This window comes from Mus musculus, chromosome 3 (assembly GCF_000001635.26).
Source record: "Mus musculus strain C57BL/6J chromosome 3, GRCm38.p6 C57BL/6J".
In the NCBI taxonomy this organism is placed as follows: domain Eukaryota; kingdom Metazoa; phylum Chordata; class Mammalia; order Rodentia; family Muridae; genus Mus; species Mus musculus.
Window position 1 is genome coordinate 27,486,532 of NC_000069.6, and position 26,133 is coordinate 27,512,664.

The 26,133-nt window shown below is 46.0% G+C and overlaps 1 protein-coding gene across 10 annotated transcripts in view; it reads right to left on the reverse strand.

Annotated features, from left to right (window-relative positions):
* The window catches only part of Fndc3b (fibronectin type III domain containing 3B), a 295,173-nt gene that overhangs the window by 70,397 nt on the left and 198,643 nt on the right, over nt 1-26,133 (reverse strand). For all 10 annotated transcript variants that reach the window (NM_001356953.1, NM_173182.3, XM_006535547.4 and 7 more), the window contains 5 exons: nt 21,950-22,008; nt 14,863-15,014; nt 12,246-12,305; nt 4,494-4,632; nt 1,706-1,759 (listed from right to left, as the gene is read on the reverse strand). In NM_001356953.1, coding sequence (NP_001343882.1) covers nt 1,706-1,759; nt 4,494-4,632; nt 12,246-12,305; nt 14,863-15,014; nt 21,950-22,008 — 464 coding nt within the window. The remainder of the gene's footprint in view (nt 1-1,705; nt 1,760-4,493; nt 4,633-12,245; nt 12,306-14,862; nt 15,015-21,949; nt 22,009-26,133) is intronic.

Below are 26,133 nucleotides of genomic sequence, written 5' to 3' on the forward strand. Positions count from 1 at the left end.
CATGCTTGTGATGTCAGCACTGGGGAGGCAGGCATGCTTGTGATGTCAGCACTGGGGAGGCAGGCATGCTTGTGATGTCAGCACTGGGGAGGCAGAGATGTTTGTGATGTCAGCACTGGGGAGGCGGGCATGCTTGTGATGTCAGCACTGGGGAGGCAGGCATGCTTGTGATGTCAGCACTGGGGAGGCAGGCATGCTTGTGATGTCAGCACTGGGGAGGCGGGCATGCTTGTGATGTCAGCACTGGGGAGGCAGGCATGCTTGTGATGTCAGCACTGGGGAGGCGGGCATGCTTGTGATGTCAGCACTGGGGAGGCGGGCATGCTTGTGATGTCAGCACTGGGGAGGCGGGCATGCTTGTGATGTCAGCACTGGGGAGGCAGAGATGTTTGTGATGTCAGCACTGGGGAGGCAGGCATGCTTGTGATGTCAGCACTGGGGAGGCAGGCATGCTTGTGATGTCAGCACTGGGGAGGCAGGCAGGTGGATCTCAGGGCTCTGACAGCCAGCCAGTTTAGCCTAATTGGCAAGTCCAGGACAAGGAGACACTGTCTCTAAAAGCAGGTTGATGGTTCCAAAGGAACAGTACCTGAGGTTGGTGTCCAGACTAGCACACAAGTGCACACACACATGAACATGTATGCATACACACATAGACACATATGCACAGATACATACACACAGATACAGACACACGCATACAGGTACAAGCCCTCTGAGATCTTAAATGACCTTCATTAAACTCCTATTCTTCCTCACAGAGGAGGGAGGACGGAGAGGGAGGAGGGACGAGTGGGGATGTTTCTGTATGTTCAGGGGTCAGCCAAGGCTACACCAGTGGTTCCATTGTCCAATAAAACCACTTTATAATGGACAATTCTGGAAAGCCAGAGATTTCACCGAACCATAACTATGGGCCATTCGTAGGGATTCCAAGGCCGCTGTGGTTGCTGTCTTTGTCACTCACGTCTGTTAAGGTGCAACCCAGATGGGAATACACTCTGCAGAAAGCGATGAAGGTCCCTTCTATCGCTTTAAAATGTCATCTTTAACTATTTCATCCATGCAACATGTTCCACTTTAACAGTTTTCCATACCTGATAAGTAATGTCTTTGCTTATGCAAACATTCTGAATTTTTAATCTCTTCAAACTTACATCACAGAGATTAGTTAAAAATTTCCCACTTTGTATTTTTTAAGTCCTTAGCCCCTTGTACCCAAGCACAGACAGGGAGAATACGGAAATGAATGAATCAATACACAGAGATCAGGATGGTTTCATTCACAGAGACTCAGACGTGGTATGAACGAGACTCCGTGTGCTCTTCCACTCTGACAGACACAAAGCAGGCCACCCTGTACCACTCCAAACAAGAAAAGCAAGGCAAAGCCAAGCCAAGCTAAGCCAAGGGAGCACCAGGCTCTGACTTATCAAAACCATCTATGCAGTGGAGATGAAACAGCCCAGCTGCTAGCACAAATTAACGCCTGCAGAGGCAGTGGGAATTCGCAACAGATAAGACCTGCCTATTCCCACTAGTACTGCTTGCATGTAAGCAGGTGAATTTATTTCAACACACAATTCACTGTACAACCACAATCCAACTGCTTCTCCATAGTCAACAGCTAGAGTCAAATGTGTGTACTGAGGTTGTACTTCTTCAAAATGGCGTTTTACATGGACGAGTGTGGAAGGAGGCTTACCTCATCCCATTCTAAAAGGTAGCTGGTGATTTTTGAACCATTGTCAATTGGAGCCTAAAAAAAGAAAATAATGAAATGAGATTGGAGAAAGCTGTTTAGAGACAAGCTAGCAACTTAGACAGAGGCTGTCCCCTCGGAGGGGGTACCAGCAGCTGCCGCAGGCCTTGGGAGACACAATTACCTATTAACTTTAAGAAAGGCCTCCCCTCTGGTAGGCCCCCCATGGATAGTAAAATACACCCACTTCCGCCTCTACCCACACTCCTGCCCCTGTGTGCCCTGCTTCCTCTGGGATAAAGCTTTGACCAGTCACTTTTAAGTTCAGGTATAGCAAAAGACAAAAGGCCTGCTGTGCTGCAGAGGCCACTGGGGTCTGGGAACAGGCACAGTCCTGCCTGGAACTTCCCTGCACAGCTTTGGGGGTCCTTTTGTTCTACCTTTTCCTTTAGTATCAGAAAGCCCGGCTGGGGTATTAGTAACCTCTCCATCCCCTCCGTCCCACCCTGCCCACACACCAAAAAGTAATTAAAAAAAAAAAGGAAAAATTACATCCTCTGGATAGACTGCTGGAGGGTACTGCTATTTACATGTTAGCAAAAGGGGGCTCCATCATTTTCTGTGCTCATAAAACAAAGCTGATACCAAGGTCACTGAGCAGGTAAGGGTTCAACAAGGCAACTAGGACCTTCCTAGAAAAGAACACTTTACAGACCCTGAGCTGTCAGAAGGGATGACCAGGTGGGGTTCCTGGTAGCAAGTTCTAGAAAGACAGAGAAATAAGAGGCAAACTGTAAGAGCTTGTCTTGTCTCAAAACATGCTTGGGTTTGGTTCTTCCTCAGAGAGAGAGGAGGCGAGGGAACTGCTGGGCACCCTTGTACACAGACAGAAACCCAGATTCTCACTGTTGCAAGCGCAATCCCAGCTTAACTGTCGGCTTGCCAATGGTCTGCTGCTGGCTGTTTAATATCAACATGGGTTTTCTTTTTCCAAGAATGAAGACATGTGACGGAGACTATACAAATCACCCACTAACCTATCCAGTTTTATAAGAAGCTCTCAGCAAACGACACCTATTACTTTATCACAATTAAACATCATCAAGGCTCTGTAAGTGCCACAGGTCCCTGGCTCCCTCCCATCCTCCTTCCTGCTAGGTCAGCTTGCAGACTGCAAGAAGTTTGGAGTTTTGGTGGGTCTAGCCCAGACGACAGGGTACAGACGTATGTGAAATTTTAAGTAACTGGCAGAGCTTTCAGGAGAATCCAATTCTATGAAAAGAGCTACATGAACCACAGCTCATGACTGGCTGTCCTTCATTAGCCGGCCTGGGAATAGCTTGCCCACTGCCATTCTCACAATCCCCAGGGTGGGATCTTTGGGTCATGGTCTTCTCCCATGTCATTGCTGACTCACAGGACCCCAGACGTTCTCTGGCTCTCAGTTTTCTGTGGAGCCCAGAACAGACAGCTGCCAGAGACAGTCTCTGGTGCGCATGCCTTTACACAGTTCCCTGGGAGTACATTTAAATAGAAGTTGGGCTGAATCCAGGAGCATAGTTATGTTTTCAGACAACTGAATGGAACAAGAAGGTATCTCTGTTTCCGAGTGACCTCTCTGGAAGCTGCTGGTCCCCCTGAGACCCGAATGCCACCCAAGCAGAGAGCATAGACATTTCAGTGATTCCCAACTTTAAGTTTGTAAGACCCCGGGGTCCCTCTGGTAATCTTCCGATTTCTTGTATTTTATCAAAAGCAATAGATTTTAGTTCTTCCCTTTGGAGAAGCTAGGTTTATATTAGCGTCGGTGAGCGTCTTTTTAAATGGATGCACATTTGCTGAGGCACTGAGCAACGGTGATGACCAGTCGGGTGCTAAAACTCTGAAAAGGTCACTGACCTGTGTTATCCCTGGCAGCCGGGAAGGAAAATAAAAAAGTTCAGATTCTAAGCCGGTTCAACCTTTTTCCTCTGCCCCACTAACACAGTCAATGTCAGCCACTGACTCTGAGCACACGGCCACCCAGCAGGGTGCGGAGAAGCCTGGCTACGCTGCTCCTCTCTCCCAAGCCCCCTCACCCCTCCACACTCCGGAACCATAAGCCTCCGGCACCTCCATCTATCTATCTGACGCGCTCTAACTACATTTTAAGATATCAAGACACAGAAATAATAAGGGTTGTAAAGGGTGATAATGAGCATCTATTTCCGTGAGAACAGCAACCGGTGAATAACAGGTTAAAGGCAGAGCCCACCCTAGGACCACGCTAGACGATGGTTATTTTTAGACAGTATACTGAAGCACTACATAGAGTTCAGGCTGTTAAAAATAGGAATCCTGATTGAGCTAATGACTAATTAGTGAAAATTAATGAAACCTTAATAGAGTATAGGACACAATATATTCTGGGACGCTTTAACTATATTTCAGCTTAGGACGAATGCAAAAGAACTCAATCCTACTTTATCTCTAAAGCTTCAAACTGCATTCTGAAGTTTACAAAATTTGTAAAAATGCACTAAAGTAGTAGAAAATGGAGGTGTTTTAAGTATTTCTATCACTTGTGATACATCAGGAGATACATTTACCAAGGTCCTGAGAAGGTGCCCACTCCGGACCTGGCAGACCCTTCCTTCTACCTTTTCCGCTTGGCTTGTATGGCAACTTCTGATGCATCCTAACCAGGTTCACACAGTGATTACACAGGAAGCCACACCCCATTGCAAAACGGAATATTTGAAAGGGCCACTGCCTGCCGTGAACATTATTTTTGGCACTTTGAACTACCCACCTTCCACTGCAGGGTAAGTGAACTTTTGCTCCTGTGTGCCAGCTTGGGAGGGAAGGGACATTCTGGTGCGCAGCTATGGGTGGTGAAGCTGACTGGCTCGGAGCAGGATCCCTTGACAGAATTGTACACGGCATATACCCTGCAAAGGAAACAGACAGACAGGGTGAGCATCGACACCTGAGACCCGAAAACAAGCTTCTGATCTCTGCCTCATCCACAGGCTTCACGGCTGAGCCAAGCGCCTTACCCAAGAGCACTCTGTGGCCTTGCCCTGACCTAGCCCTGGGCAACTACAGGGACAACCATCTCATTAGGTATTCCGTTCAGTGAGTCCCTCTCAGTCCCACTGCAATGGAGGTAACTCTGCTGACTGGAGAAGAATGTTCTACATAAGAAAGTGACCTTCAGTCCCTGAATAGCTTCCATACATACATTCTAAAAACCAACAAGCTTGACTTGGCCGTCTAGGAAGGCTTAAGTAGTACAGTAGTGGGTGTGAGTGGGTGTGAGTGAAACGTGACATTGCGTACTGACCGGAGCGCATAGGCTGCAGAGAACGTACAGAGGAACAAGGCGATAGGTGAAAGACACCTCAGAACTGCTCAGGCATGGTGTACACTGAGCTAAAAATACAGGTGCTCTACCCTAGAAACCTGCTGGCTACTGCCAAATGCATCTCTCTCCAATTCAACAAAGCCAGGGTTCCCACACAGTGCATGTACACGCCTACTTAATGTCCAGACGCAGCACCAAGATTAATGCTTTTCTCTCTGCACTCTGAAGCACTTGGCTCAGCATCCACATGTGCCTGACTGTAGGGTCAAAAAACAAAAAACAAAACCAAAAGGCAACAGGAGAATGCGTCCTGTATTTGTGTCACCTGCCCTGGGGAGGACATCATAGCGTGAGGCAAATGAATGATACTGATTGTGACGATGCTCCTGCCCAGCCCAGCCGGGCAGAGCAAAGGCTGCCTGCCCTGTGCACACAGTTGAGGAGGGATGTGAAGGGCCAAACGGGCATGGCAGTGATCCAGCAAGATCACTGCTGTGTCAGGATAGACTCAAATGAACCGTACTTTGTTCTAGACAGGGTCAGGCTCTAGCTTACATTTTATTATATTAGAATTCCCCAGCTGAAGTCTTAATGGTTGTACTTAGACCAGGATACATGTGTGCTGTTGGAAAGGGACCTGGTGTCTTTAAATACAAGAGCCACTTACACATTTTAGGATGAGACTAAGATCACCACAAAGGGGGACAATGAGATCCTGAGCACAGCAGTGCATGCCTCTGATTCTGTCTCGGGGCAATCTGAGTTTGAAGGTGCCTGGGCTATTGTCTTAGTGATGTTCCTTGTCAACTTAGCACAAGCTGGAGCCATTTGAGAAGAGGGAGGGAGCCTCCGAGAGAAAATCCTACCATCAGACTATGGGCACTGCCATTCCTGGGTAGGTGGTCCCTCCACAGTGTAAGAAAACAGGCTGAGCAATCCAGGAAGCGCAAACCATAAGCAGCCTTCGCCATGGCCTCTGCTCCGCTCCTACGTCATGGTTCCTACTTCCAGGTTGTTGTCTTAGTCCCTGTCTTGACTTCCCTCAGTGATGGAGAATATCCTAAGAGTTGTGAGTTGTGAGCTTGAGGCGGGTGTGGTGGCGCACACCTTTAATCCCAGAGGTAGAGTTAGGCAGATGTTTTTAGTTCAAGGCCAAGTTCTAGGTCAGCCAGGACTACACACAGAAAAGAAATCCTGTCTCTACTGCCCCTCCCCACCCACAAAAGAGTTGTGAACTGAAACAAACTTATTTCCAAGTTGGTTTGGGTCATGATGTTTCATCATATCAATAGAAACCCTAACTAAGACTTACAAAACAAGTTCTAGTATATCTGTACTGATATACAAACGAAAATAAATAAAAAACACTATGCCATTATCTACGAATCTATGTGCAGATCTGATTATATGTCACTGCCCTGTTCCTAGAAACTTGGAGGACAGAGAAGCACATTAAGCAATCCAGAAGGCCCAGTCAGCTAAACTGACAAGTGTAGAACACTCTACAAGACAGAAAAATGACTACAATAAAACCACAAAGTGCTAACGGGAAATCCGTGGGGCTAAGGGAATTTAAGAAACATTAACCAAATAGCATATTTAGGCTGCATTTGAATTTTTATAGCAACAAACTGAAGAAGAAAAACAACCTTCATGTTTCAGAAAACCAAGGAAAAGAGAGCAGTCTCTTGAGTGTTGAAGACATTCAGAACTCCTATAGTGTTTTAAGTGGCATGTAATGATGGCAATGTTCTTCAAGAGTGAAATATATATCCCCTAAATTTGACTTCAGGATCTTTGCTAGGCCAGAGTTTGGCAGAGAAAGAACTTGAGGGCAAGCATAAAGATCTGAGGTGGTTATATGGGCCATGTGCAGTTAGTTTGCTCATCTTGAGGTGTGGAGACTGTAGAGTTTGGCAGTTTGCAACTTGGGGTAGAGCATATACTTAGCTTACACGAGGCCCTGGGTGTAATCTCTAGAAAACCCCTCTCTAACAAGTTGGTCAGCAAGGAAAACTGTGAATTTTAAAGCATACTATAAACGTGCTACAGACAGTAAATTTTGATACATTATCCAATCATATCAGGATTACTTATTAATCAAAACTGTTCAGTGAACAAATAGTAACTACTTGTAATGATAACAGTAGCAAGCACATTGCTACCCATGATATTTATAAAAATATGAAAAATATTCCAGGGACCAGGAAGATCGCTGATGACCTGAATTTGGTCCCTGGAACTCACATGGTGGACAGAGAGAGCTCACTCCTGCAAGTTGCCCTCTGGTCTCCATATGTAACCTCCCCCAAATGAATAAATAAATTAAATAATCCAGCGTTTTCCACACAAGGGTAGTGTATTCCCCATAATATCCTCTAACAGGAAGCTCCACAGCATAGGACCATTTTCTTGGGTTAAATAAACCAGTTGGGAAACTCTGCACTCATCTCAAGCCAGAATATTTTCTTGCATTATGAATTGTAAGTTGGGGTTCCACGTGGTTTCCACGTCAATACCAGCCAAATGTACAAAGCAGGGGCTCCAAGAATTTCATCCATAGGTTTGCAGCTCCTTCCCACACGTCTGGGACATCCCAGGAGCCACAGTCTCCGGTAAGCGAGAGCTATTTCATAACTGCACTCTGGGCTGGTCAACTAGGCTTTTGGGAATGCCTCAAAATATCAGTTTTCTGGGAAATATCATTCCGTGATGTCACTTCTGGGCAGCTTCTTGGACAAACTACGCATGGTGGTGACTGGAAAAGTGCCACTAGGTTGATCATGGGCTTGCTCCACTTTATCTCTTCAATCCCTGACAGAACTACGGCTGACAGAAACTGTTCTTCTGTTGTTAAGCAAAGATCCAATTTATTTTTAAAGGCTTTAATATACCTTGAAGCACAGTAATAAAGACAGTGATGGCAGCTGTCCATGCCCTACAGTGGGCACAGGCTTCCCACGAGCCAGGCTCTAGTGCCTAAGTCCTGGCTTCCCATAGTAAGAATCATCGTAATAACATTGTTAACTTCATAAAACTGTCAACTAAACGAGGGAGACACTCTCTGAGAAAAGCCCGTGGCAACATTTGTAGATATGTAAATCTATATCTAGTTAAGCATAAGTATTTTAAAAAGCATTTATTTATGTGATTCACTTTTGTCCTTTAAAATAATTAGTGTATAGGTGAGGTATGTACTGGTGTGCAGCTGCACATGTGTGAGTGTGTGTGCAGAGGCCAGGGCAAGCTTGGTGTCTGCCCTCTGCTATCTATCTGCCTTATATTTGAGACAGAGTCTCTCGTTGGCCTGGAGCTCGGCCACCAGGTTGGGCTGGCTAGCTGGCAGTGAGGCCCGGGATCTGCTGTCAGGGCCTCAGCACTGAGCTACCAAGCACAGGCGATGATGGCTGGCTTTCCAACGTGTGTTCTGGGGATCATGCTGATGCCCTTATTCACTGAAAAAATGGGAAAAACTAGAAAAAATGGGATTTCCTCCCTCGCATCCTAGCATACAGTCTCAGTGTCTTTCCCCTTCTCTTCAGCTTCCCTCAACAACAGACCAGACTTCACTTCAATGTTTTTATACAACACATAACATTATTTCCCTAGTGGAAGTACTAATTACAATTTAATAATTATAAATTGATTATTTTTAAAACATTCTATCAGTTAATCAAAATGATTAAGTCAACAATCATCTAAGAAAAGACCTAAGTTTTACAAATCAATGCATACATTATATGTAAAAGTCTTTTTTTCTTCAATCACATAACAATAACAGCAGCAGCAGGAGCAGCAGCAGCAACAACAACAATGAAAGAAGTCAGGAGCTGTTTCTGCCCAGGAAACCGAGACCAAGCACCAGGCAGCTCATGCTAAGACTCCACAGCGGGAGCTGGCTACTTCTAAAGACAGTCTATATGTCAGTAGAGTCACGGACAACCAGTGCAGCAGGGGAGGGAGCGGAAAGAGAGGTACCACCAGGGATATCAGATAATCTGTGGACAGGATAAAACCTGAGCAGAGAAATCAAAGGAAAACTGAGGGCCAATGAAAGGCGATGGGAACAGGGAAGGTAAGGCGCCAACGGGAGCAAAGCACAGTGGAGAAGGAGGAAACTGTCCAAACAAAGCCCAGCATGGTCCACAGAAGCTATGGAAACGCAGCAATTGGAACAAAGGAACGGGGAGGCCTAATGCCACTTCAGTGCACAGTTTAACAACGGAATGTTTATGTGCCGAGACTTCTGGAGGTCTTAATCAAAATGTCTAGTATTAAGAACTGGAAGGGGCTATGGTGTAGCCTTCTCATTGGTTGAGTGCTTGCCCAGCATGGCATGCGCTAGGTATGGCGGCACACACATGCACTTGGGAGGTGGAGGCTGGAAGAGCAGAGTTCAGGGTCATCTCTAGCTTCAGAGACCCTTTTGCCAAAAAAACAAAAAACAAAAACAAAAAACAAAAACAAACAAACAAAAAAAAACTTTCGAGAACTCTGAAAGTTCTCTGCATTGTTACAGAGCATTACAGACATCCACACTTGATCAAAATGCAGAGAGCAGGAGATCACGTAAAGCCCAGGCCCAGCTGAGACACCTAAGCGTAAGGATCAGCTCAGAAGGGAGGGGTCGGGGGGGACAGTGAGAGCCTCAGGGACAGGACTTTACCCAGAAGAATGTCACCTAGAAACGCCAAGGAAGCCACACCCATTCAGACTCAGAACATGGCTACCTAAAGAAGACTTGAGCAAGGATGGCACCAATAGACATGCTGACGTGGAAGGCGAAAGCTCCACACAAGTCAACCCTAGACAAAGCCCTGCGGGCAGGCAAGGGATGCTGAGAGAGAGATGGAGAACAGCCTTCCTCAAACAGTCAGCCCTGAAAACACACACACAATACAAGCAACATTACATGGAATAAGCAGGTTTTGTGTGTATGTATGTATATACAGGTTTGATATACAATACATGTGTGTGTACAACGAATGTATAGGGGAGGGGTTGGAAAGTAGAAAGGGAAGGGAGAAATGATGTGATTATAATTAAAAAAAAACAACCCTACTATTATAAAAAGATCCAGAGATCAAATATTCTCCATGCTTCCTTTGTATTGAGAGAAACAAGAGACAGGACAGTAATGAAAAGGGCAGATTCATCACAACATTCAAGTTTCTTGAGAAGAATATTGTAAGGCATCAAGGAGCAGGAAATTAACAAACTAACCCTTTAGTACAGCACTGACAATGGCCTTAGAACATGGAGCAAAGGAAACATGTGCTAGTCAAGAGACAGACTGCATTTCCATGGTTGCTTTGCGGGTTAACAGTTTCTATTTCTTCAACTGACCATGAGAAAAATAGTTAAACAGTTTCTGTTATCATCTTAGCTTTACAAATTATATGTACTTGTGTGATGTTTAAAGTATTTGCATGGAAACTAAATGATTCAAACCATAAGGTTCTGGTTTAAACCGCAGCGACTCCTGCAGTAGGGTTCATATGTGCACCATATACCTGCCAGGTACGCGCTCACTATGACGACATGAACTAGCCAAGTTTAGAGCACACGTACCTCTGACAAGCACACGGAAACCTCACTCCTGTTCTCCTCCTTTTTCTACTTGAAATGGGGTCTCAGAATTGCCAGGCTGGCCGCCAACTCCCCACCCAGCCCAGGATGGCCCTGACCTCCTGTGTCTCCTCCACCTATCCTTCTCAAGTGCTGGGGTTGCACATGCAACTCCATGCTTCCTCCCTGAGCCTTCACACTTGATTGACTAATAGATCAACCTCCGTGGGTGTGCATGCAAGTGTGCAGGGATGCACGCACATGCAGTCGGAGGACACCTCTGGGAGGCAGGGTTCTCCTTCCAGCATGTGGGATGAATACAGGTTGGAAGGTCTGGCAACAAGTGCTTTTCCCTGTGCCATCACAACTGCATTGGCTTCTGGTAAAGAGAAGCTGTCACAGAACTTTTACTGATGTTGAAGTGAAAACAGCCGATTTATGGCGCAACTGGACTGCAACTCGAGCCTCTTACTTTGTCTTCCACCCACAAGGGCTTCTGTGTTCAGGGTTAACCTCTGGAAAGGATACAAGTGTAATTCAAGCTGTGTCTGTAAAACACAGCTGTAAACACAAACACCCAGACAATGACATTTTCTGCTGCACATGAAAACTAGATAAAATAAACTACATTTAGATATTGGCCTCACTGGAACGGATGGATGTCCCATTAAATACTGTGACGGACTCCACAGTGATTTGGATCACAGGATGGCCGGGCATTCTCCTGCTTGCTAGGGTTACAGCATGGGTCTCAGAAAAACCACAAAGGCATTCCAACCTCAGGGCGCTCTGCAAAGGCTACTGTTCGCTCAGAGGGGGTTTACTCACATCAGAGGTAAGTCCATAGCTGTGTTATTTGACTATTTCAGAATCTACTGGCTTTGAAGACCCAAACTGTTCTCACACGGGAAGGTGGGCTTCTGTCATTGGGACTGAACATGTAGGTTTCACTATCAAGTCTCTATGGTTAAAATAAAACAAAACACGCTTGATGTATGTATGTATGCATGCATGCACGTATATATGTATGTATACACATACACACACACACACACACACCAACAGAAAGAAAATAGATGCTAAAACACACCATCTAATAGACCTTAGAAGCCCTTATAAAATTATTTGTGTGTGTGTGTGTGTGTGTGTCAGAGATAGGTGCTGGGTGCCTTCATTGCTCTCCACCTTATTCTCTGAGACAAGGTAGTTCACTGAACTTGGAGCCGACCTACTGAGCCTGAAGTCCTCTGATCAGCGTAGATGGGTTAGTCAGCAAGCCCTAGGGACCCTGCTGCCCTGCCTCTCCAGCACTGGGATTACAGGTGCCTGCTGCTGAGCCGCTGCACTGCTGCTGGACACTGAGCTCAGACATTCATGTCACTTTACGGACTGAGCCATTTCCTCAGCCCCAAAATTATATTTTAAAATAAAAGTGCTGTTCAGGACACCTCCGTTTTGGTCCCAAAAGCAGTCCTGGGTCCTCAAAATTGCTATGCTCTGTGTACAGTAGGTGAACAAGTAACCACAACTTGGCATTCACACCTTCCATGAGGGAAGTGGTATTCAACGCCAGCGTTTGAAGAAGACACGGGATACACAGCGTCGACCTCTGCTGTGCCGCTAACTCACCTCACATGGTAATCCGTGGCAGGCCTGAGATCTTTCAGGTTACACTCCAACTCTTCTCCACTGGAAAACAAAGCCTTTGTTAGTTTAATATTGGTCTCAATGGCAAAGCAGCTTTGGGAGTAGGCTTCATAGTCAGTCACAGTTATTTAAATACTACTATGTCTGCATTCACCAAAACGCAGATGTCAACCTGATTTGGTTGGTTTTGGTTTCTGTTGTGGTTTTAAATTGGAAATCAGACACCTTTGATGACATCACTAAGATCAACGGAAACAACAAAGTCATTTAAATTATAAAAATTTAAACTGTCTTATGACTTCCAAGACATAAAAGCAAATGTGTATACAAGTAGATCTGTAGGTCAGCATGCCATCTGCATGGTCTTTCTTGGCAGGAACCCTGGAGAAGCTCTCAGCATAGGACTACCCTGGTGAACTCACAGCCTATCCCAGGCCCCCGAGACATAGCTCTCGGACCAAAGGGGAAACTGAGCCTCAGCCTAATGGTGAAGAAGCAGCCCGTACAAAGTTAAGACAGGCTCTGTTAAGTCACTACACAAAGGCCAGGCTAGGTGGCACACACCTGGAATCCAGAACTCTGGATGCTGGGGCAGGAGTATCATAAACTCGAAAACAGCCAAGAGGACCACACAGCCAAACCGTCCCTTAATTTTTTTTTTTAAAGATGGAGGCTTTTCATGTGCCCATAACTTATTTTTCATTCTTCAAAATGATTAAATGGCACACTAAAGAGACCAAACTAAGTTCATTATCTGACCCTAGCCTGAGGGACAAAAGACAAGGTCATGGTTTCCAAAACAAGAGATACATTCTTCACAATAGAGTCAGCTGGCAAAACTGGAGTCAGGACAAGTTACACGAACATTCTGTGGCAAACTTTATGTTTACAAAAAACTGCAATGTGGTTATCTACAAAAACATTCTTGGGCTCAGAAAACATCCTGAACCACTAAACACTTGGTGGTAAAGGGCTGCAAAGTCTTATAAAAAGAAATGTATAGAAAACAGTAAATACACACTTAGCATCGTAACAGGTAGAGGGTCAGCAACAGAAAGATAACTGCAGACTACACCTGCAATGAGCTCACCGGTACACCCAAAGCTTGGTGTGTCTGAATGTCTCCCAAATAAAGTTGCTGTAAATTTCAAAACAGAAGCTATGTCCACCCCTAGTGCGCAGCTGTGCAGCCTGAGCAGCTACGCCCAGCCCTAGTGTGCAGCTGTGCAGCTTGGCCTGCATCACAACCTGAAGTATTTTGTTACCTGCTAAACTAGACCAACATAGGAAAACAGCAGTCATTGAGAGTTTTAGCATTTCTTGGAGAAGAGTACCCTAAAGAATTAAGAAATCATGCCAGCTGAAGTTGAGGGGCAAGGACTCCCTTCTAGCAGAGCCAGGTTTCCAACCTTCAGCAGCAGGCTGCCTGGTGTTGCCTACCTAGTTCCTTGGGATAGTGGTGTATACTTGTACTGAGGTTGAGGGACGAGGATCCCTAAGTACAAGAATTCTTGACCAGCCTGGGCAGCAAAGCCACACACTCGACCGTCTCTAATTTCTGAGTGACAGGCTAGAGGCTCTATATTTTTCCAATCTGTCTCTAATTGTATTTTTTTCTTCCCAAAATAAAATAAAATGATTTAGAGCCTATGCACCAAGCTGGGGTTTTATTCTAAACAGAAAAGGCAATCTCTTGCAAAGGGGTGATGACATGGTCTCTGGTGTGCTCTGGTGTAGCTCTGTAGGGAAGAGGTTTGATGGTGCCAGGGTAAGAGCAGGTGCCACTGCAGGGACCAGGGCAGAGTCACCAGAGCAGAGTGGGAGGGAAGGTTCAGACGGAAGGGTCAGCATGGGGCCAGTTCTTATCTCTTTTTCTCTTTACTAGTCCACAAATTCACTCACTGGGGTAGCACACCATGAGTGTAGAACAGGAAGAGGGCAAAGTGCTCCACACTGATGAGATGTAGACCAGGAAGAGTGAGACACGAGTGGGGTCTGTGTGAGCCAGTGACCTTGCTGAACAGTCCAACAAGGCTACTCACAGGGAGGGCCAACAAGTAGTACAACCACAGCTCGATTTCTGATTTCGTGCTCTGCAAACGTGAGCTGTACAAAGGAAAAAGGACTTGACTCTAGCTTTTTTGTTTTATTTTATCATAGTTAGAAAACAGGTATAAATCCCCAGACCAGCTAATATGTGGGACGCCATAAAACAGGGGCTGCTCTCTTCCTCTGCGCACTCAACTTGGAACCACTATTGACAGTTTTTGTCCTGAAAGACCTTGGTAGAAAATTTTTATTACTACTGTATTGACAACTAGCATGTAATCAAGAGATTCACTTCACCATACAGCCCTGTGTTACTGATTTATGATTAATAATTACTTGGACAAAATTCATTAGTTCCTGACATTATAATTACTTTCTCCAAGGTTGAGAATTGAATCCAGGGTTGCATGCACGCTAGGCTGATGAGCTGGCTCCTTAGCCCTGTGATTACCAATGTTTAAGAGAAAATTTGCATCATTTGAGTTTCCCAATTTTTCTCTTCAGTGATACAATTTAGTAGTAAAGAAAACCACGTGAAAACACACTCCACCTGTAAATGATCTTGTATTTCCCATCTCGCCCTTTGTCAGATAAGGCGACCTCATAGCTGTAAGGGAAGGAAAGACCACCATGGGGTCCACAGGACAGTCCGACAGGGGGTGCCCAAGACAGCACAACTGCTCTTGCCTGGATATTAGACACCTGAAAAAAGAAGGGGGGGCATGTGTTAAAAAGTGTCCACCTGCGTTCCTCCTGTGCCTGACAATTCCAGGTAAACAATGGCACTTTCCAGAAGCCTTACAGCTCTGCTGTGTGTTGAGTTATCTCATGAAGGTAACACCAGCTCCATCGAGACCCACGGTCCTGTAGATCTCCAGGAGAAATCAGAAGCAAGGACCAGGATGACCGGAGCTTTCCTTTCTCCACTGCCCATGTTTATCCAGTTATTGTAGCCTCTGCTTAAGACGTCCCCTGAACAAAGGACCTGGAAGAGCAAGAGCTCCGAGTCTCCACTCACCACTGCTGAGTCTGCTCTAGCTACACGCTCTCCTCAGGCACCTCTGGACACCCACTGCTGCTCTAGCACAGGTCTACTTATTTTAAAACAGGTCTAGCCTTGGCTTCTTTCCCTGCCTGGTCTCAGCTGCCCTGAGGCTCTCTAAGTTGTTTCCCCAACTCAACTCTGTTCCTTGAGAAACCCAACCTGGTGCATAAGCCTTAATCCTGTAATGCAAATCTAACAATGAGTCTGTCAAGCTAATTTTCTAAAGACTGGTTATTGCAACCTGGTTCCTAGTCTGGATAACTCATTAAAGTGAAAGAAGGAGCAAGACCCAATAACAGAAGCCAAAGCTTGGTGTTCGCGCAGACTTTATAGTTGACTACGCCAGCTCTAGGTGGGGATGCATAAGGGATGCGGACAGTCACTCAGTGCCTATTGTTTTCTCCCATTTCTGCCACTATCTGATCAACATGGACTATGAAAATCTATATACTCAAAATAATTTAAAAGCACAGATGATGGGTAGGGAGATAAATGTCAAGCATCCTTTCTACTCTTGTTTCTTATTCCAATATTTGTAGACATTCCTTCATATAATTTCTGTTCTATACAGACGTAACACCATGGCACATTTAGCCAGACTCCTATTCATCCTTCATGACCCCTGGTGGACCTCAGTTCACTGCTGAGTAGCCTCAAAGTGCCACATTCACCACCACACCTCTGTGCTCTGTGGAACCTAGTGGGAACTGCTAATCCCACCCCTATCCTTTGCCAAGCTCCCCTGACAGACTGTGGCACGTTCTGAGGGCACAAACTAAGTCACAGTCCAGTGATCAGTGGCTGTGGAATAAATGTTTGCTGAATAAAACCTGAATCAGAGGGAATATAGCACATCAGTTTCTGACAGAGCCAGCAGGACAAGCAATGGACCATCAGTAGATAGGAGGGATGTAAAAGAACTCATCAGGAAAGACTATCAGAGGACCAATCTCCAGTCTTCTAGCTACAGCTGCAGCCTGCCAACCCTCTTCTGCTGTGTGCCTTCCACTGACTAAACTATACCACCTAATGGGCAAGAATGTGGGACCAAGAACCACTCTTGGTGTGTGACCAGCTGCCTTGTGCTCCTGCCCCTACGATGCCCCACCTTGGTGGACCAAAGTCCATCAAACCACCAGCACAATCAACCCTTCTCCCTGTACGGCTACTGTAAGGTATTTGTCCACAGTGACAAGACAAGCAGCTAATACAAGGAGCATTGGTGTTGTCACAGTGAGTAGAGAGGTACACAGGGCACCAGGGACCCACAGGGACAGTTTGTGGACTCTCCTCTCAGGTTTGCTTGTCAGTGTCTTGGTCACTTCATCTCTGGGCATTAATTCCTTTGTTTCTCTGATTAGCTTTCAGACAGTTTCTCATGCAGACCAGAGTATATGCCGAATTCTTCCATATACCTATAGGAGTAATCTTGAGCTACTGAGCATTTTTAAGATTATAATTTCAAAGGTGCTGTTTTGCTATGAAGGGTTCAGTTTCCATTAAAAAAGACAGGCTGCCCACACCTAGGAGACATCTGCTGGGGTGATAAGTGGCTGCCATGCCCCATTCCGAGAACCAAGTGGGTAGTGACATGGATTCCATGACTGGGGTGTGAAATAGCACATCTCAGAATAGCCCAGTGAAAGCTAGTGCTCCAGATACCAAGCACGCATTCAGAAACTCATGTCCTTCAAACTTTACCTTTTCTCACAACTGCTACACACACACTTTCCTCCATGAAGATTTAATTCTTTAAATTGGCAAAGAAATGTGATGATAGAAGCCCCAGATAAAATAGTGCTTACTCCCCTCTAGACTATGAGCCAGCCTTCAGGAGATGTAGGCACCTGTGGAAACACAATCTTGCCAAGGGCCTTCCCAACGCAAATGCACGCTGGGGACTCAGCATTGGTTCACAAGGACAGGCATTCTGTGAATTCCTCCCTTAAGCTCTGTCAGCAGCTGGCCTCCGGCTTCTGCTCTTCAGCCTCTGGCTCTCTGCGGGAGAGAGTGTTGGGCCTCCCTTTGGACTTGGAAATCACTTCTACCTCAAGACAGACTCCTGGAAACTATAGTGTATCTTTGAGGACAATGTTCCCATGGGTCAGTCCTCTACCTCAGATCTATTTACTTCACATGGGTCAGGGGTGAGTTGGTGAGGTGAGATCTCTGGGTTCAAGCCCCGCTCTAGGTGGCAGCACATGTGTACTTGACTGTCGTATTGCAACCTCTCGCTCTGTGCCCAAACTCTGTCACCAGTGCTGCTTACTGCGACCTAGGATGTGGTCATTTGTTCACTGCAGTGATCTCCACAGCACACATTCTCTCAAAGAGAATAAATCACAACTCCTTATGGATGTGCAAGAGGTCTGCCACCACTACAAGTCAGTGTCTTTGGAATCAGTGATAGGCGCGATTTCCAGGTCTGAATAACTACACATGGTACGATCTGACTTCCGTACCACTAATATAAAAGGGTCTTTGGAAAGTATATGAGCTAAATTTGCAAAGAAATTAGTTAACTGGTTAAAAATACCCTGGGAGCTTATAAACCTACTAACTACTTGTTAGTTAGTAGGCCACACATCAGTTAGAACTCAGTCTTTCCTGTTTGTTACAGGTTCTAACTTGAGAGTAGCTGTATGTGTGTACAGTAAAATATATTAACTTGTAGCAATTATCATACCTTTTCTCTCTGTCCCTTCTGTCCAGTATTTGAACTAACCTGTAAAATCCTACTTTTCCTTTTTTTTTTTTTTTGTATTCTCAGAATTTGTGGCTATGTGGGATAACCACAAATTTGGTGAAAGAATATGCTAAGGAAATACTACCACAGAAATTGGTAAATTCAAAAGCAGTCTTCATGATGAATAACCCCAAAGAAAAACACAGGAGAGGAAAGGGTAAGAGGTGTACATTCAAATCGACAGCTTTCGGCTCCTCTGCTTTCCAGCTCCTGATTTGGTGTCTATTGCCAGACCCCAGGCTGTGCATCTCCCAAGGAAGCAGCTCCCATAGGGACTCGATCCTCCTAGGCTTGGCTTCTGGCACAGACAATCAATTGTTTCTTCAGACTAAGCACTGGTCGATGGAAACAGTGCCAGTGCTCACCACAGCTTCATGTCCTCTGCCTTACATCAAGCAAACACGCAGCTCACAGGACATGGGAGGCTGCGCCGAATTCCCCTCTCTGAGGGGCTCCAGCCAGCAGAATGGCTGCGAATTCCTAAACCAGAAGGCAGCATTAAAGCTCTTGCCTAGAATAGAGCAATGGCCTTGTCAGCCAAGTCCCCAAGGCACCCAAGTGCAGAGTTCCAGGACAAATACCTGTGTTTCAGTAGACAGACTTAACGAAATTGACCGTGTATTTGGATCTCTTTTAGGGAGCAGCAAATGATTCGTTCCATCTGGGGTACCCAAGGTTACAGAAAGATGGCTGGGGTCTGCACACCCTACATGCCACTTCTGCACTGGAACTATTAGCAAAAACCTCAAAGAAGAAAATCATTGTCTTTTCACTTAAAGTTAGTAGAAAAATCTAGCTGAAGGGAAAGAAAAGAAGAACTGTTCAACTTACTTCTGCAGCTTGGATTCCTACCCTGGATGGCAGCCTGTCATCCCTCCCAACCCCCATCCCTGAATCTTACTTCACTTGGGTCAATATGGAGCTTAACAGCATGCTACAAACTCTAAGGGAGGCATCTTCTAACAAAGCAAGTAACTTGTACCTCAGATCCCATGTGGTTTACATTAACATTCAGAGATGTGGGCACTGAGGCTCCTCCATTTATACCAGGGAGGAGCAATCCCTTGTCTATGGGCAGGGAGATACTTGATAACCATACTGGGCACAGACCCAGAGGCTACTCCCTCCCAGCTGCTGTCTGGCACAGTCACATCTCTACCCTTGACTTCCCCCACCCACATTGGCCAGTCTGTGGGCATCGGTCTTACCCACCGAAGTTCAGATATGTCTGTCAGACACTTCTTCACCAAACATTTGTCAAGGAGTCAAACATATGTCAAGGACAGTCACAGCTAGGTCTTGGGTGCACAAAGACTATGGGACAATTGTGCATACGAACTTTAGAAAGAAGACACAAAAGGCAAAGAACGAGGACGTGGGAGAGAACGCCATGCAAACGACTGGGCAGGGTATATGAGCAGCTGGTACCAGGCCAAGAGGAGGGTGACCAGGAGTAAAGCGAGTGTCACCCAGAACGCCTGGGTCCATGCAAGAGCAGTGAGAACTCTTAATGGTTGAGCCACTATCTAGCCCTCTACCTTATTTTCAGGACCACTCACTGAATCTAAATCTTACAGTTTCAGCCACACCTATTAGTCAGTGAGCCCTGGGAGCCACTCTTCTCTGCTCGCTGTGCTTGGATTACAGGTGTGTTCCATCACTCCTGTCTTCTGTTTTTTTATGTGGATGCTGAGGTCCAAGCTCAGGTCCTCATGTTTGCAGATCAAGCATTTTCCCACTGAGTCATCTCCCACCCCTTACCCCTTTTCCGGTCTCTCCCTGCACTTAGCCCTCCAATCTGCTGCTGTGTCTACAATGGGAACTTCCATTTCTGTATTCAGACTCCACTTCAGCCCTTCATCCTCCTCTTTCCACAGCGATTCGTCTACAGGCACTTCCATCTGGGTGCTACCTCTATTTTTCTGGATGTTCTGCAAGTGAAACAGACTTAGTATGTCCAAGAATAGCCATCAAAATATGTTAAGAGCCTAAATTTAACTGACCCTGAAGGAAGTCCAGGCAACTGGAAGAGACCTTCAGAAACACCCTTGAGTGCACTGTGCTATGGGGCAATGGCATAGCAATGGCAGGGATGCACACAGGCCATGGTGGCCCTCAGGAACTACTGTAGACCATGAAGAATATCCACCCAATGGCCTGGGCAGCAACTGGGAAGCTATGGAAAGGAATGCTCAGAAGCCAAAATCCCAGGTCCCCATAACATTTGGTATTGAATGGGTATAGTAATTTAATCAACAGATTTTCAGAATGGGCTAAGTATCTAGCCTTCCTTGCCACACTGGACACCACCAACTAATTCTGACTCCTGTATCCTCCTCTCATGTGGACCATGTTGTTAAGGAATAGGATAGGAGAGTTTCTAACACCCCTGTCGTGGATGGCCCTGGTGCTGTATTTTGATGTTAATTCCACTTTCCCAGGACGGGCCATCTGGAATGAGTCACATACTCAGGTGACTTCTTGTGAACATTCCTCTAATGAACAAAGAAACCAATCACTTGGCAAGTAGGCAGGACTTTGGGTTGGAGAGAGAAAGAGAAGAGGCAGGAGAGAGATATGGGCTTTTGGAAGGGGATATCTGGAGGACAAGGTGTAGCTACTAGTGATCCCCGGTTTAGATGGTAAATCCACCAGGATTCGACACTGGGAGATTTAGATTTAATATTGATTACAAGATTAGGATACTAGTTGCTGTGCCCTGTGACTGAGTTACCACTGATTCTGAACTAAGTTTTTGTGGTGTTTTCCTTCATGAGGCAGATCAACTGGGTTCCAGAGAGAAAGGTATGGTGGCAAAGCGTGGGTTTGCAAGAAGTGTACCCCAAAAGACTGTAAGAATTTTGAAGTGTGGGGTTAGTGTGGTAATGACCCACCAGTGGGAACTTAGAGAGCTGGGTGGAGAGATTTCAGAGCTCAGAGGCAGAGTGGAGATGAGATGAGAACAAAGTCGACCATGCCCGCTGGGGCTTGCCAGCATAGCATGAACTGCATTTTTTTAAAAAAATATTTTCCACAACACACCCCCATCTCTCTGGGCCCACTGTCTTGCTCCAACTCATCTGCCAACTTATACCAACTTGCAAATGCAGCCTCAGTTATTTAACATCTTCTAGAAACCCCCAATGCCCGCTTGCCAGGGTAAGTCCAGACTGCTCTCCTCTCCTGCAAGGGCCCTCACAAGTAGCCTATAACGCCCACCTTCCAATGCACACGTACTTTTTGGTTTAGTCCAATTGAGAGCCTGAGGTCTATTTGGAGTCTGCTGTTTAAAAGCCTCAGCCTTTGTTACACACAAAGATTCAAGATTTTTCAATTCCACCAGAAAAACATTCCCAAAACCTTTGGCTCTCTAAGCTCAGACAAAAGGCTGAATCAACATTATGAATTTCTATCTGAATTTCAAAACACTTGGCAAATGGGACTGAACCTCACAACCCTACCATTCCCCTTTCTTTTTCTTGCTATTGTGCCCAGTGCCCTCTAATATATAAATGCTATTCTGAAATCTACCTAGGGAAATACCTGGGATGTCTGAGGTTTTCAAAATGTATTCTTCCTCCATTTACAACGGTAACAAGAAATTACCAAGAACAAACTGCTCTGGAGACCCAAGAAAAATGTGACCCATCTAACTGCATCCCGAAACTCTGTACAAAAGAGGCACTGAACGGGTGACTCTCCAAACCTTGCTGTGAATAGTCTTGATCCAGTAAGAACTGACGGCTACTCACAGTAGAGTCCTGCTTACCGACAGAATGGCAACAGAAAGCGCGTCAGGGGTACTTAGGAACGCGCTGTTCCTGCACAGAGGTCCGGAAGACATACCTGTGGTTTCTCTATTCCCGAAAGAATGTCTTGCACCCTCTTTACTTCCAACTCATACTCTGTATTGCAAAGACAAGAAAAAGAAAAGAAAAACCCGTTAGAAGGCAGTAAGGTTGTCAGTTCCTTCCCCGGTGCCTTCCTCAGTCAGTCAGCTGCCTGTCACACACTGCTGTGCCACCATGGGACTAGGGGTTCACTGTGGTGGTGCTGTGGTGCTCTCTTGCCAGTGTACAGCTGTAAGTACTTAGTAGGTCAGCTAGATTTAGTCCTACTGTATTCAGGATGACTGCATGAAGGGCATACAGTGTTATAAGAAGGGCTAGAAGGAGACCCCAGCTCACGCAGGTATAGAGAACACCTAAGAGAAGATGAACTTGAGTGCCAATGGATAGTGAGTTCAAAATTTAAGTCAGTATGCATATGTGTGTATATACATATGTTCAAATGTATACATGCATTCATTTACAGTCTGGGTTTTACATTGAACTACAGTATTTAAGCGGAGGGATTTACACAACCTGGCTGGAGCTTGAAGAGACATTAGACTTCTACACAAATAATGCACATAAGGAAGGTATGTGTGGCAAGTTAAGACACTGCCACATTGTATTTGTAACGGTACTTGTAAAGCAGAGAGCCTCCTTTGGCTAGAGCGGCTGGTAAACCGTGAGGACAGGCCTGGGCTGGGAGACACGGGTGCTACAAAACTGGATGTGACAGACAGTGGTGAAGGAACGGCCAGGGATAATTCTAGTCTTCATCTGACAGTTATAAGGATAGGGACATTTTCACAGTGTGCTAAAACCTGCTCTTCAGAACTAGGAGGAGAGAAAAACCCTGGCATACAGAGATGGGAAGGGTGCGTAGCCAAACGAAGATAAATAAGCAAACAGGCCATGGAATCCAGCTCTGAATTGTGGTGGCTTCCATACCTGTTGGTCCTGATTTATGACCCAGTGCTAGAGAGCTCCAATGCCCAGGGCATATGCCTTTGCTCCCAAGTTAGTCGGAGAAGCGTAGCAGGAAGGCAGATGGTACTTGTAACACCAGGACAAAGCTATCCTCAAGGCAATCCAGCAGGACCAGGCTGAGCCCTGTGGGGCAGCAGACATGTGGAGACACAACTGGGGGCAATGGCGTCCTGCATTTCACTATTCAGGTCAAGTTCCAGTCACCTGCTCAAGGACTGTCTCGCTAAACCCCGAATCTTGTCACTCAGGTCCCATTGCTTTCTATCTACTACCAATATTGGACATAACTGCCCTGCTGAGTTTCCTTCCATGTTCTGGCTTGGTCTTCCCTACTAAAATGTGTCTGGAATGCAGCAATACCACAGGCCTAGAGTATGTGATTTACTTCCTATAAAAACAAGTAAACAAAGAATCAGAAAGCAGATCTCCAGGCATGGTGATGCCCATCTGTCGTCTCAACAGTCGGGAGGCAGAGCAGTGAGGAGCTGGGGTTCCAGGCTAGCCTTGGCTAGACAGCAAGAAGAAAATATGCTCCTGCCTGGGAATACAAACAGCTGAATGAAATAAAGAAATAGAGACAGTAACACCAGATATGGGAGAGGGTGAGGGAAGGCAGGCAAAGGGCTCCGAAGAAAAGAACCAGTCTGAAATGCTGGCTGTGAAAGCACAGAGGTCAAACAGAAGCTCCGGGGAAAGTCTCAGGGCCAGAGCGAGCCAAGGACAGGATGGAATATCTGAGCCTGAGGACGAGGTGGAGGAGCTGAACACGGGGCAGGAGGAGTGAAGGTGGAGGAGTGGGGCACAGGCCAGGAGGAGGAGGTAAGGTGGAGGAGCTGAACACCCAATGGCCTCCTCTGGCTGTCACACATACAACCACACAAACATGTGCACAGATGACCATGGGCGGGCACACAAGCATCACCACCATATTGACATCTAATATTTTGATACAAAAATGCAAAAAAAAAAATCTAAGTATTTAGTTGGGAAAATGACTCCATTCTTTAGATCCTAAAGAAGGAGGAGCACTGGTCCATCAACAATGAAAGATGAAAAATGCTAGCAAGCTGTGATCCAGGAAGGCGTACTCTGTTCTAGCAAGATATTTTCTAGGGTGGACTGTGTTCCACATAGATTCTGGAACCTGAGAGAAAAAAGGAAGGAGGGGATGAACTCCTTTTGCAGGTGGAGTGACCAGCTAGACAGGAGGGCTGGCCACAGAATGTAAATGGGCGACAGGGTCTAATTTCCTCTGCACTGCAGTCAGCCACTATTTGTGGAATTCAGGAGAGATAGGCCCTTTCTTTTCTGGAGAAAGTTTTGAGACAAAGTCATACCAGAAACTTTCACATTATCCTGCCCCTAAGCAGATGGGCTCCTTTCTGCAAAAGCTGCACCAGTGTGGAATCAGAGGCGAGGTCTGGGTCTTTAATGAGAAGCTGGAGAACAGGAGAGTACCAGAGAGTCTTCGGAACCTCACATAAACTCTGCGCATCCTGCTCAAGGGTTTGATGCCAAGTAAATTAGATCCTGCCTAAATATTAGAGGAGTCTATTTGCATTTCTGTCAAATTCCCCAAGAAAGAAACCCATGTTGTCATTGCATGGGCTATTATTCAACATGGAACCACACAGAAGCAACTAGGCATTTCTAACTACATCAAACTGAGCATCTAAGACAAAAATCTTAGAGAACTGGATAAAGGTCTCAGGTTAACTTGCATGCCTGGTGGGCTAACTCTAGCACCGGGCTCTGCTTCCCTGTGCAGGGCTGCACTCTTCTCTAGTGAGCTGAGTCAGCCCACTGCCAGATGCAGCTCTTTTATTTGGGAAGAGGCTAAGCTCCATGACTGTCCAGCCATGCACTTAGGACAGGAAGGGAGCTGCTTGGATGCAGGGCAGAACTTCTCCCAGAGTTCTGTCAGAGGTTATGCAGCGCTTTCCACAGCGGCATCTAGAACCTTCCCTCAAGTGTGTTTTCATTAAGACGTGGCAGGACACGGCGAAAGGTTTTCAGTTAACTTAGAGCTTTTGCAAGACTGAGTGAGGATGGATGGGCAGAATCCACAGTGTACAGTTCTTTAGTAAAAAGTCCAAGAGAGATTTCCAATAATTCCATTATTTACACAGCAAAATGTGAAGTCCTTCATAGCAGCCTTTCCTTAATTATGTTTCATATAACTAATTAATCTGGGATAAGAGTATGCACTGAAGCCAGGCAGTGGTGGCGCACACCTTTAATCCCAGTACTTGAGAGGCAGAGGCATGCGGATTGCTGAGTTCGAGGCCAGCCAGGCCAGCCAGGGCTACACAGAGAAACCCTGTCTCAAGAAAAAACAAACAAGACTAGGCATCGAGTCTGCTGGTGAAATACACATGGATGCTCAGCCTCTGATGTTGGAATCTCAGAGGTGAGATCTACCGAAGCCACAGAGTCTGGCCCACAGAAAGCTCGTTCACTCAGCACATCTCCAAGCGTGACATGTGCAGACTCCCACGGTCACGAGCAGGGGCGTGACGAGAGGAGGCGCCAAGGGGAGGAAGAGAAAGGAAAGAACACCCCTCCTCAGCTGGCACACATTCAGTTACTCATGCAGTAGGCATGGGTATTCTCAGTTCTAGAGTCTATGAACAGCCAATGTCTCATAGGAAATTGCCCCAGTCTATAAGAATATGTGCATGAAAATAGCATAACTATATAAGTGCGCTGGGGGAGCACTGTAGCCTCTTATATAATATGGGCGGGCTGTCTGATCTCTCAGAGGTGATGCTGCTGCAGACAGCTCGGGTTACATGAGTCCCTGTGAACGGGGTCTGTGTTCTTATGAGCCTTGAAAGTTGCTTCTTCTGTCCCATGTGTGAGACAGAAGAGCAAGGTGTGCTCTAAGAAACAGGACGCCATGAGAGGACACTGTAGCCAGTGTGCTCCAGTTTGCAGAAAGCCAGCCACCAAACCTGCCCACACCTGACCTGGGGCTTTCCCATCTGCATAGCCATCACAGTTAATGTTAAGTCTTTGAGCCACCTGGGCTATGGTGTTTGTTTTGTGTGCATGCAGAGGCCAGATTCAAGCCCTGGTGTCATTGTATGGGCTATTTATTATCCAATAGTTTTTGTTTTGTTTTGTTTTGTTTTGTTTTGTTTTGTTTTGTGTTGTTTAAGATGGGGTCTCTCACTGGCCTGGGACTCACCAACTCAGCTGAAAAGGCAGACC